This window comes from Bos indicus, chromosome 15 (genome assembly GCF_029378745.1).
Source record: "Bos indicus isolate NIAB-ARS_2022 breed Sahiwal x Tharparkar chromosome 15, NIAB-ARS_B.indTharparkar_mat_pri_1.0, whole genome shotgun sequence".
NCBI classification, from domain to species: domain Eukaryota; kingdom Metazoa; phylum Chordata; class Mammalia; order Artiodactyla; family Bovidae; genus Bos; species Bos indicus.
In genome coordinates, this window is record NC_091774.1 from 54,163,338 (window position 1) to 54,176,709 (window position 13,372).

The window sequence follows — 13,372 nt, forward strand, 5'->3', positions numbered from 1 at the left end:
AGGTTAAGTTAGCTTCTTGGTCCCTGTTTTAGGTGGGTCTCAGGCCAATGGACTTGTCCTTACCTTCAGAGGCTGTTAAAGAACTAGTCAAACACAGGTGGCCAATAGGCACAAGAAAATATGCTCACCATTGCTAATTATTAGAGAAATACAAATCAAAACTACAATGAAGTATTAGCTCACACTGGTCAAAATCAGATCAGATCACATCAGTCGCTCAGTCGTGTCCGACTCTTTGCGACCCCATGAATCGCAGCACGCCAGGCCTCCCTGTCCATCACCAACTCCCGGAGTTCACTGAGACTCACGTCCATCGAGTCAGTGATGCCATCCAGCCATCTCATCCTCTGTCGTCCCCTTCTCCTCCTGCCCCCAATCCCTCCCAGCATCAGAGTCCTTTCCAATGAGTCAACTCTTCGCATGAGGTGGCCAAAGTACTGGAGTTTCAGCTTTAGCATCATTCCTTCCAAGGAAATCCCAGGGCTGATCTCCTTCAGAATGGACTGGTTGGATCTCCTTGCAGTCCAAGGGACTCTGGTCAAAATAGTCCTCATCAAAAAGTCTACAAATAATAAATGCTGGAGAGGGTGTGGAGAAAAAGGAACCTCCTACACTGTTGATGGGAATGTAAATTGGTGCAATCATTATGGAAAACAGTCTGGAGGTTTCTCAAAAAACTAAAAATAGGGTTGCCATATGATCCAGCAATCCTACTTCTGGGCATATATCTGGAGAAAACTAATTCAAAAAGACACATGCACCCTAATGTTCATAGCAGCACGGTTTACAATGGCCAAGACATGGAAACAACCTACATCCACGGACAGAGGAATGAAGGAGGAAGACATGGTATGCATATAAAATGGAGTATTACTCAGCCATTATAAAGGATGAAACAATGCGATCTGGAGCAACGTAGATGGACCTAGGGATTATCACACTAAGTAAAGGCAAAGGCAAGTATCATATGATATCACTTCTATGTGGAATCTAAAAAATAACGCAAATGAACTAATTTATAAAAACGGAAACTGGTTCACAGACATAGAGAACAAACTAATTGGTTACCAAAGGGGAAGAGGGGTGAGGGAGGGATAAATTAGGAGTTTACGATTAGCAGATGCAACGTATAAAACAGATGAACAACCAGGTCCTACTGTATAGCACAGGGCACTATATTCAACATCTTGTAACAAACCATAGTGGAAAAGAATATGAAAAAGAAAACACACACACACATATACACAAATACACACACATCTGAATCACTTTGCTGTACACCAGAAACGAACAACATTGTGAATCAACTAATAAAGTACTCCAATTGAAAAAAAAATAACTTGTCAATTAGTACATATCCTGTGGCATGATAAATAAAAGACAACTTGGAGGTTTCAAGCCAGAAAAATATGGGGCCAGGAAAGTGGGAAGAAAATGCTTGAGATTTCAGCAGGACATGGGCAGAGATGACCCAGAGGTAGTGAGAAGTAGGTGTTGCCTGAATGAGATACTGATTAATGGGCTTGTAAATCTCTAAAAGGGGTGGAATCACTGCTGCATATGTCTCATCACATGCAACCCTGTGCATGTGTGGAATCAAAGCAGAATTCAGGGCTTTTCTTCTGCATGCAGAAATGTGAGATGGGTTAATTCAACCAGTAAATATTACTGGATACCTTCTATGTGCCATGTACAGTTCTAGGCAATAGTAATGTAGTGAAAAGGCTATGCTTGTGGAGACTACAGAGACAGGTAGTAATACTAAATGTATTGTTTACGTGCTTAAACAACAATAAAAGAGAGGAAAAGGTAAGGCTGGGGTTAGCATGGTTTTCAGAATATACAAGGAAGGTGATAAAATTATCTTGTAGAATGTTATTCTCACTCATCTTACCTTTGAACCTGATCAGAGGAAGCAGGCAGTGGAGACCAGGACCACAGAATCCTAACAACCCTGGAAACTAATTGCATGACCACCACTCTATCACAGATACATAGTTACTTCTTTGAGGGATTTCCAAACCTTTAACTTTTTATTATGTTAGTTGATGCTGCAGTGGTACCCCACTCCAGTACTCTTGCCTGGAAAATCCCATGGGCAGAGGAGCCTGGTAGGCTGCAGTGCAAGGGGTCACTAAGAGTCGGACACGACTGAGCGACTTCACTTTCACTTTTCACTTTCATGTATTGGAGAAGGAAATGGCAACCCACTCCAGTGTTCTTGCCTGGAGAATCCCAGGGACGGGGGAGCCTGGTGCGCTGCCGTCTCTGGGGTCACACAGAGTCGGACACGACTGAAGCGACTTAGCAGCAGCAGCAACATGGGCAGACAAATTAGGTCAATTAAAGAAGAGAAGGAAAAAATAAAAAAATAAAGAAGAGAAGGAGAAAAATAAGGTAGAAAAAGATTTAGTAATAGTTCTTTCTTCTGGGACTTTTGGCTAAAGTGAAAGTGAAAGTGAAGTCGCTCAGTTGTGTCCCACTCTTTGTGACCCCATGCACTGTAGCCCACCAGTCTCCTCCCTCCACGGGATTCTCCAAGCAAAAGTACTGGAGTGGGTTGCCATTTCCTTTTCCAGGGGATCTTCCCAACCCAGGGATCGAACCCAGGTCTCCCACATTCCAGGCAGATGCTTTAACCTCTGAGCCACCAGGGAAGCTTTTGGTTAACCAATAAAGAAATATTTACTGAGTAATGAGCTACACTACTTATTTAGGGTCAAAGTAGTTTCTAGGGTATATCATGTATATATTTTAAGAACATGTTCAGTTTGGATAGCAAACTTTATAAACTATGTAATACCTAAGATAATAAAAATTACACAGAAACTTACGCCTATGAAGAGACCTGTTTATTACTGATAACACTTCATTTGGCTAAAACCACGCACACAAATACTTAAAGTGCAAATTCTCAGAGGGAGTATTTATGATACACCCTGGTAGTCTGTAAGGAAAAATGAGAAGATGTTGACAGAAACTATTGAAACAAGGGTACAATTTTGAATTACTGGTATACAGACAAATAATTAATTCTTAACTGCATATATTTTATCTGGCATATTCAATGACGTATACAAAGAGTTTGTTTCAGCCTATAACACAAGGCCTCATCACATACAGGTGCAAATCTTGTTTGGGTGGCTCTCTTCAGACATATGAATTATACACTGGACAAAAATTTATCAAACGGTATCCAATTAGTTGTGACTCCCTTGGAAGGCAGCATTAGTAGGCTTATAACAGCACTAATACTAGTGATACTAAGTCTACACAGACACTTTCTTAACCTTCTTGGCCAACATCTTGCTTTGAGTGTAAAATAGTAGGCATTACATACAACTTCAAAATAGGAATATGCTCTGCTCTTGCCAAAGAAACAGAGTATTTAAGAGTGTGCACGCTTAATAAACATTACTTAGTATACATATCAGTATTGAGAACTGTTTTAAAAGCTGAATCAGAAAAGTAATGTTTCCGATTGCCTAAACTATTTGTTTCTTTAGAATGAAATTCCATAATTCCTATTTTCACTAACTAAGTACTCTATAACATGTGGTGGGTGGTGTGGATATGAAAAATAATAAACCATGATCCCTGCTCTCAGGGAGCTGAGAGTCAGGTGCTCCTTCCTAGTCACGGGATGCTAATAATTAATGAGAAGAAACTGGTAAATGCTTTGGAGTATATTATAAGGTTCAGTGGTACTAAAACTATTTCAGGTCACTTCAACTTGGCATTAATACCTTCAAAGGTCACCTTCTAAAGGGAACATCTTATATACGTTCTATGTATATTTGTCACACTAGAGTCAGTGTGTCCCCTCGGGGGTATATAGCAATTGAGGCAGGGGATGGGGGAGAAAACTGAGAGTCCACGTGATAAACACAGTGCCTCTTTCTGGTGGCATCAGTTTCCACGAAGAGCGAAGGTATCATTTTTCACTAAAACAGTTTTATTACGGAGAATGCAAAAATCACATTTTCAAGACAGAACACGAAATTTTGAGTGCAGGCTGCTTCTGATTTTGCTCTCAGGCCCCTTCCCCCAAAACATTCCTGCTCCTCTGCTTTAGGATTATGCTGATGGAAAAATTCGAGAAGCAAACTTTAAAGATACGCCACTTTGCCCTTACCGTGGTCACTTTCGTCATTCTTCTGTGCTCTCTTTTTTAAGTACACAGTCTTGAATTAGCAAAGAGAAGCTATGTCTTAATGAATGTAATAGTATGGTGAATATTTTAATGTCACCAACAGAAAACACTAACTTTGTTTCCAACCAGGAGTAAACTTAGGCTGTGTAAAGAGTCCAACAATGAGATATTCCCTCCTTTCCACTTAGACTCCTCATGGTTTATGGTAAGATGGTTTGAGGGACAAATGTAAAAAAAAAAATTTTTTTTCCTCAGATCTTGGGCTTTGGATGCCCAAAGTACAAGGAAACCTGAAATAAAATGCCAGATCAATTGACCATTCATTTTGGTTAGTAGGAGTCTTTCTTCATCAGTTTCTAGAGCAATCTCAGAAAACAAGTGAATTGTAAAAGGCCATAATAAATTAATATACAGTAGTATCCAAGCAGACCAAAAAAGATTATGCAACAGATTTAAAATTACTTCTTACAATGTCTTAAATATTCTCACAGTAATAACAAAATAACCAAAAGTCCATAAACAAAAACAGCTTAGGAATAAGCTTAAAGCAGTCTGAATGAATATAGTTAAGATTTCTCATAAGTGAGGTAACAGGGCAACAGTTTTTTTCACAGTAACAGAATGTGGAAGGGCACCTAGGGAAGGAGGGAGGTAGAGAGAAAAAGGCATAAAACAAATTTATCCAAGCAGAATTTGGAGTTTTCAAGCATCACAAACATCAGTGGAAAACATCTGAGAGAAACACCAATAGCAGCAGTCTGTAGAACAATTTCTCCATTAAACTTCAGCTAGTATCTTTGTTGCATCAATTCCAGAAGCAACTTGCTTAAGAAATAGGAGGTCTATTCCTTATATAGATATTCCAAACATCCACTCTCTTAGAACCTTTCTGTCTGCTGAAGTTACAACATCCAAGTAATAATAATTTATATTCAAAACAAACTCCTCAAATATCCTATACATTCTTCAAGATGAACGGAATTATGTTCAAGTCGCACTGAATTTACAGGTTTAATTAAGCAGGTCTTTATACAGTGAATAAAGACTGCACTCATGCATCTACTACTCAACATATACAAAAACTATCTTGTGAGCTAAATTCTTTCAGATATGGAGTGAAACTCAAATGTTACTTTCAATGCTCTTTATGATATCATCTTTGTTCCAACCTGAGATTTCAATGAAGGAACTTTAAAAAAGTGCTAAATAGCTTTTTAGCATATGCCATAATTCTAAAATGTTTAATTGTATTAAAAAAAAATCCTTATTCCCTTTTATACTGTCCCTGCTGGAGACGGAGAACAGTCTGTTATATTACTTCTTATTTTGAGTTCTTCAATAAAAGATTTAAATAATAACTCAAGAGTTACTAAACTATCTCAACAACTTCCTCCCCTCCAGAGTTAAATGATCTTAATCTTTTGTGCTTTTTCTTATAGGTCTTATTTTTCAATCTATATTTCATTCCTTTTTATTTATGCTATATCCTCCCCTCTCCAGTTCCCATATGATCTGAAAACACAACATCCTAACAGGAACTGAATCCTATGAGGGGTACTTTTTCTCACCACCTCAAAGGTCTCCCTGGCTGCTTCTTAGCAGTCACTAATGAAAGGAGACAAAAGCATCACTATCTGCTCATCATAACAACAAGTCAACAACTTGCCCACAGCCAGTTCATTTCCTACTTTTCGGGTGGTAAGTTTGCTCTTCACATGAAGCATTTTCCTTGCCACTTTACTGACTTTTCTATTGTTTATTTCTACTGTTTATTTCTAGTGCTTTAAGCTTGCCTGATTAATTCTTTTCTTTTCCTCAAAGCTCTAGAAAATATCAGTTTTGATCTACACACTTAATGAGAAGGCATTCATTTCCATGATACTGTACATAAAGAAAAAGATAATGTAGATCCTAAGGCTGGGCCCTACTGGCCAGTACTTCTATTTTTCTTGGTTGTCTTGTGCTACTGAATTTATTTTGTTAGACAAGTGTACACCCACTATGTCAAGCTCTTGTTAAATATCATGCTCAAGAGCTTGGCTAGAATCAAATAATTCCCTCAATCTATACTCTTTGAGAACATTTGTAACATTTTAACTTTGGATATTTAAATTTTTGACATAAGAATCCAAGCCTTAATGACTTTTCACCTTGATTAAGATGACTCCTGTTGCATTATATTGTTGCATTCAAAACTGTTCTCTTTATAATAGAATGACAAGCATGGCTTTAGTGATTATGAATGAGCTGTTGTATCATTTTAGCTCCACTTTGTTCTTCAGTCACTGAAACACAGATACTAAAACAGAACATACATTATTTTTCATATATATATATATATATAGCATTGTTCATACCACTTTGTAGAATATAGGCCATTTCCTAAATGACAATCTACGTTCCTAAAAGCAAATAAAGCAAAACATTCTACACATTTCTTCTTTAGTGCAAAGCCTTTGGAAACAAACTCATTCAGGAATAGCACTCTACATTTAGCTCTATTATCTACAGTCACACAAGATTCAGCTATAAGAAAGTAAGGAAGGAACAAATGAACAATAGTGGCAATACAGTAATTTGAAAATCACATTTGGATTATCTGGAGTCAGCCAAATGTTAGCTGATTGCTGCAATAAATCAAACCATGATTTAATAAATATTCTAGTCTGTTTAATTTTATATTATTTTTCAAGGAAATAAATTCTCTCATATCGGTTATCTCCCACAGGCAATTTGTTTAATATAATTATGTACATCCAAGGCCTCATGATTGTTAACTCTTAACTATACCACGTGTGCTAAGTACTCTGTGAGCAATACAGACAGAATACACTTTGAGAAGATTAAACAACACTTCTCTATTAACTCTTTTTCAGAGATGCAGAATCAACCAAAAGTGACATTCCCCTCCCAAAAAATTTTCCCCCACTAAAAGAGATAAATAGTACTCGTGATGAAAAACCCTACAGAAGTCAGCAAGATGTTAGGATAAACTGGACTTTAGTTTTAAAACATGTAGCTTGTTTTGTAAGATCTAAAATCTGGATGTTTTATTTCTTAGTTAAACGAGCACTACTTCATGTGATAAAGAAACATATATTCTTGTAAAAATGTAATTTAAATGTCAGACTTTTAAATTAAAAATTCATAGCTCCGTTCTTAGTTCCAGTATTTTTCTTCACTTAGAGGCTGTGCTGACACAATTCTAACATGAAGATCCTTAGCTAGTTATACTGAGCCTGTTTTTATCAAGATTTTTACTTACATTCATAAGATTTTTAAATCAACAATCTATTTTAAATAGAGGAGAAGTACCTATATAGTTTGGAAGACTTTAACTGTCTGCAAATTAACTGATTAAATTATACTCCATGGAAGAACACTATTTCAATTCAAACCATGCCTTGAGAAGGCACTGAGAAAGAACCACGCCACTGGGAGTGTTGCCACTAATTGCTTTATGTTCGATAAATGTTAGACTTTTAAATAAATACAATAAATTTACACTGCACCAAGAACACCTGAAACAGAGGTGCTGAAACCACAAATTGTAACACCTGTTCTAACCTAGAAATGCTAAATATCCTATTTCAAATACTCTGATTTGTAAGTTAATATCTGCAATGCAACAATGACACTTTTCCACAGTATTCTGGGAGCAGCGCCACTCTCTTGCCAATCTTATGGATTTATTTCCTTAACTAACTCTACAATTATACAACACTTATCTTCCTTTAAAAAAACTGTGCTATACACAATCACAAGAATATATAACTAAGCTTAATCACACTTTAATAAGAAAACTCACATTTGTAATTTGTTTCTGTTGAAGGAAGAATGATGTGTTACCATAATACTTTTAATGTAATGACTTCTGTTCAGGATTATGAAAAAATTTGAATCATTTCTTCCCAGCCATTTCATTTCAATATTTATAGTTTGTTTAGCTAGCCAACCAAAAAGAAAGAAAATAAAGGAAAAAGATACTTGGCCAGATGACACACAGAGAGAATGCTAACATGAGTTCAATGCATGGAGTTCTTGGTTGCTCTGTTCCATGGACCGGGGCAAAGCAACGATGTTCTGGTGAAGGCTAAACAGAACGCCAGGTCAGTCCATTTTTACTGGGCTCAAGAAAATTCTCAATCAAAGCATCAATCAGTTTCTTCAATTCCTCTTCTAGTAAGGCAGTGTCACTGAGGAAAAAGGTTAACAGTTTTGAAATTCTGTATTTCCATAGTCTTAAAATGTGCTTAAATTGTTGTAACTTTAAGAGTGCATATACTTTATGGGATGATTAAATAACTGGTAAACAAGACAGAAATTCACTCGTGTAAAACAAAACAAGGCCACAAGTGGGAAGAGGGGAATCACACTCACAGAAAACACCATTCTCACAAACTGAAATTGAACTGCATTAAAAGGAGGTTAATATCTGCGGTGTAACAATGACACATGAAACATGGATGAGTTAGAGTAAATCTAAAGACTGCTCCTAAAGCAGGCAATTTAAATGGCTCAGAACACCAATACCAGGTATTAAGATAAACTGGCTTCCTGAAATACCTCGAGGCATACCTCTTATAGATTATTATGGGGTGATACAGCATATCTTTTAGGAAGTAAAGAAAGAAGTGTGACTAAAAATATATGATGTTTAAAAGAATACCAAGTATTCTCTTCAAAGCCATCACCTGAAGAGCTGCCATTACCCCAAAAACCTCTCTTTTCTGACTGTCTTCACAGTCATTTTACAAGCTACACAACAAATTTAATTTTTATTACATTAAAAATTGCCCTTCATTTTAAACCAAAGATAGCACTGTTCAATTTGCTTTACTTTAAGCTCTGCTCTGAATGACTTAGGAGGCCATTTTCTCCCCCCAAAGGAAATAAAATCTACTCTTAAACACAAAGGTTTAGAGAAATACTAAGTAATTAATGCACATTGCTCTGAAGGCAATTCCCAAAAAAAAATCTCCTTCCCAAATAGGTATTGACCAATGACAACATTATAGGAGATACTACTCATAAAAGTTTAAATACCCTCTAAATGTTATTAAAGTCAAGTTAATCACAATTTATACTCTTAAAAGGATAGTAATTCAGCATATTAAGTCAAATCATATTAATGTAGAAAATGAATATTTGGCAATGAACAAATTATTTGTTGATCATTTCTTTATGCTTAGCCTAAATAGTTCAAGCTTTAAAGAGTCTTCCTAGGAATATAAATTCACTAAAAAATTAAGATTCAGTTCCCAAATAATGCAGTTTTTTTGGAAAATAGTCTGGCAGTTCCTCAAAAAGTTGAACATAGAACTACCATATGACCCAGCAGTTCTCCTTATGTAAGTATGATATATACCCAAATTAAAAGAAAATATATGTCCACACAGAAACTAGAACACAAACATTCAGACCACCATTATTCATAATAGCCAAAATATGGAAATAACCTAAATGTCCCTCCTCTGGTAAACAGATTAAAAATATGGTGTATCTATACAGTGGAGTATCACTGGGCCATGAAAACAAAATTTCTAAAAAAGGAATAAGGTACTGATTCATGCTAACATGGATGAACCTTGAAAACATTATGCTAAATAAAAGATGCCAGTCACAAAGGACCACATATTGTGTGATTCCATTTATATGAAATGTCCAGAATAAGAAAATCTATAATGACAAGTAGTAGACTGGTCGTTGCCTAGGGCTGGGAAGGAGGAGAATAGGGAGTGATGGCTAACTGGGAGGGGCTTTCTTTCTGAGGTGATGAAAATGTTCTAAAATCGATTATAGTGATGTTTCCACAATTCTGAATGTACTAAAAACGACTGTATTGTGCACTTTAAATGGGTGAGCTATAGGGTTAGGGTGAGCTATAGGGTACGTGAATTACATCTCTTAAGAAAGCATTTTTTAGCTAATGCTTACTGGAGTACATTGCTATACAATGTTGTGTTAGCTTCTGGGGCACAGCAAAGTGAGATCAGTTCTGAAATCAATAAAGCTTTTATATATACATAATATTTTAAAAGTTGATTCCTACCTCTGGTCAGGTGATGCGCACATCTCTGCATAATACTTTATCTTCGGTTCTGTTCCACTAGTCCGAAGAGTAGCAACACAGCCATTTTGAAAAGTAAATGTAATCATTTGGCTGCTTTTGCTTACAGGCAGCACCTAGGCACAATTGCAACAACGGCTCAATTACACTTGGTACCTTTCTTATTTTCAAGAGTTGTAAAATACATTTCACTTATATGAGGTGGGTAAAGCAGTAAAACTCATAGAAAGAGAAAGTAGCAAGGCAGTTGCCAAGGGCTAGGGGGAGGGGGAAATGGAGACTTATTTAATGGGTATAGAGTTTCAGTTTAGCAAGATGAAGTTCTGGAGATCTGTTACACAACAATGTGATTATTAACATTACTGAGCCCTTAAAAATGGTTAAGATGACAAATTTTATGTTTTTTTTGTGTGTGTGTGTGTGCTCAGTCATTCAGTAGTGTCCAGCTCTTGGCGACCCTATGGACTGTAGCCTGCTAGGCTCCTCTGTCCATGATATTATCCAGGTAAGAACACTGGCATGGGTTGCTATTTCCTCCTCCAGGGGATCTTCCTGACTCAGGGATTAAACCTGTGTCTCCTGCACTGGCAGCAGATTCTTTACTACTGAGCTACCTGGGAAGCACCTGCATTTTTTTTTTTAATGCAATTAAAAATTTTTAAATATTTTAAAGAACTTTAAAATACAAAAGATTACACTCATAATTCATAACTGTACCATTTACTGACTATTTATAATTGTAGAAGCATTGGATTATATACCTTATACACGTGATCTCCAGACCTCAACAATAACCCTGAAAAGTAAATATTACTGACAATTTACAGACAAGGTTCAGAGAGGGTAAACGACCTGTTCAAGGTAATCAGCTAAGTGGCAGAGCAAGAAGTTGAAACCTGGCCTATCTGTCCCAAAGTCCAAACTACCTCTACTTTTGCAAAATGCTTTACAACTTCAAGACACTTTCACAGATAGTTTTTCAACAGTCTCCAAAGCAGAGTGCACACATCCTAGAGGGCAGGCAAAATAACCCACTGGGGTACAAATATATATAATTAGCTAAAAATTAAACAAGAATGAAGCTTTACTGACATAAATATATAGATTAACACAGGTACTCTTCCTGCACCACAAATCAGTCCGTGAAGGCGTCTCGAGGGAACCATGTGGGTTGTACTAGGGTGGAGGGGTTGACAGTGGAGCCTTTCTTTCCTCAGGTGTCCTGAGCTTGATCCTCTCTGTGACTGGTACCCCTAGTTGCATAAGACAGAGACCTTCCTTCCCTCTGTTCCACTCACAGACCATCAACTAGCAAGTCCTGGTTATTCTATCCTTTATTTAACTCAGCTTTGTCAGGCTCTCTCCTTCACTACTGCTACCATATTACATTCAGGCTCCTGTTGTCTCTCATCTCCATTACCAAACAGCGTACTAACTGACCTTCTTCTCACCATCTCTAACCCACTCACCATACATGCCATCCTTCCTTGCACTCCGTACTACTGCTGTAGAGAACTACTTGCGGTTCCTTGAAAGAAAACATGACTTCTCACCTCCAGACGTAGCGCTTACTGCTCCCTTTGCCTCAAACATCCTCTGTTCCTCCCACATCTGGATAACTCCTGCCCAAACTCTAGAACTCAGCTCACAAAAGTCCTCTGCAAAGCCCTGTACGAGCCCCTCAGGTCTGAGTAAGGGTCTTTCCTATGCTCTTTCATGGCACTCTTACACACCCCCTAATCATTTTGTAATCAGTTTACTTGACTGTTTCCCTACTAGACTCCTACAGTGTCTAGTCATTACTGTCTTCTCAGTGTAGCACAGAAGGGTTTTGATAAATGCCTGTTGAACACACAGATGAATGTCAATCTGAAGTTGGAGAAGAAAGAACTCAGGAAGTCTTTGACAGTCACTATGTGACCCCAGGGGATTAACAAATATCTATACTACAAGCCTTACAAAATGTGTTGTAAGCATTAGTGGAGAATAGATAGGAAAGCGCTTGGAATAACAAATATCATAAACTTTAAAGGGAGTCAAGAGGGGAAAAGCATCATACCAAGAACTATTCTAACCATAGCAACACTAGAGAAATGAAAAGAAGCAAAACATTTAGTTCTTCTTTTCAAGTAGTTTATAAACACAGAAAAACATACGTACATACAGACAGAATAACAACAACGAACCAATTTTGGTTGACTGGCTGAAAATACACAAAGGGAATATGGGTAGTATTCTACATAAGAGGCTGCAGATTTTCCAAAATATATTATGCTCCTAGACTCTTGAGACAATATCAGACCATTATACATGGAAATTTAGGTTAATAATAACAATCATAATAATAACAAAATAAATATAATCAGCAAATCTATGGCATTTAAATGTTAGTTGAGCACCTACTGTGTAGGCAAGAGCTTTGAGAGGCATAAAGGTATATTAGAAATGAATCTGCCATGCAAAAGGCAATGGTAACATGACATAGAAAGTGATAAGTGAGCAGAGGAAGGCACAATCTATAAAGAAACCTCAGGAGGAAGATATCTGATTATGAGACCTGGAGGGTACACAGAGGAGGTGACATCTGCATGAAGTCTTAAATAATGGCTAAAGTGTGAATCTGCAGCAGTAGGAAGAAAAGGTGGACTAAGGAAAAAGCTTGAGCAAAAATAGAAAAATAATTTTTTAATGTATATATGTAAGAAGTATTTGTAAGTTATTCCATTTGGCTGGAGGTATAGGAAATAAGGTTGAAAAGGGATACCACTGAGCCACCTAGGAAGACACGCATTCACAGGGAATAAGGTTGAAAGGGAAGTTAAAACTTCCCTAGAAAGACACATAGCTTTGAAATTATAGGCATTTATTTATTTATTTTTTTAGGTGCTAAGATTATCAGTAAAACATTCATCTTTTAAAAAGTTATAGTCTATTTTTAAAATTTTAATTGAAATATAGTTGATTTATAATGTGTTAGTTTCAGGTGTATATATTCTTTTTTAGATTCTTTTCCATTATAGGTTATTACAAGATATTGAGTATAGTTCATACTATGAAGTAGGTCCATGTTGGTCATTTATTTAATGTGTGTATATTTTAACTCCAAAGAAAGTTAGTGACTTAGTCGTGTCTGACTCTTTGTAATCCCA

At 36.8% G+C, this 13,372-nt stretch overlaps 1 protein-coding gene across 1 annotated transcript in view; it reads right to left on the minus strand.

Annotated features, from left to right (window-relative positions):
* Window positions 1-2,830: 2,830 nt before the first annotated feature.
* The window catches only part of PGM2L1 (phosphoglucomutase 2 like 1), a 62,252-nt gene continuing 51,710 nt past the window's right edge, over window positions 2,831-13,372 (minus strand). The window contains exons 13-14 of the mRNA XM_019975252.2: window positions 10,206-10,339; window positions 2,831-8,349 (exon numbers count right to left, since the gene is read on the minus strand). Of these exons, the coding sequence (XP_019830811.2) occupies window positions 8,247-8,349; window positions 10,206-10,339 (237 nt within the window). The 3' untranslated portion in view covers window positions 2,831-8,246. The remainder of the gene's footprint in view (window positions 8,350-10,205; window positions 10,340-13,372) is intronic.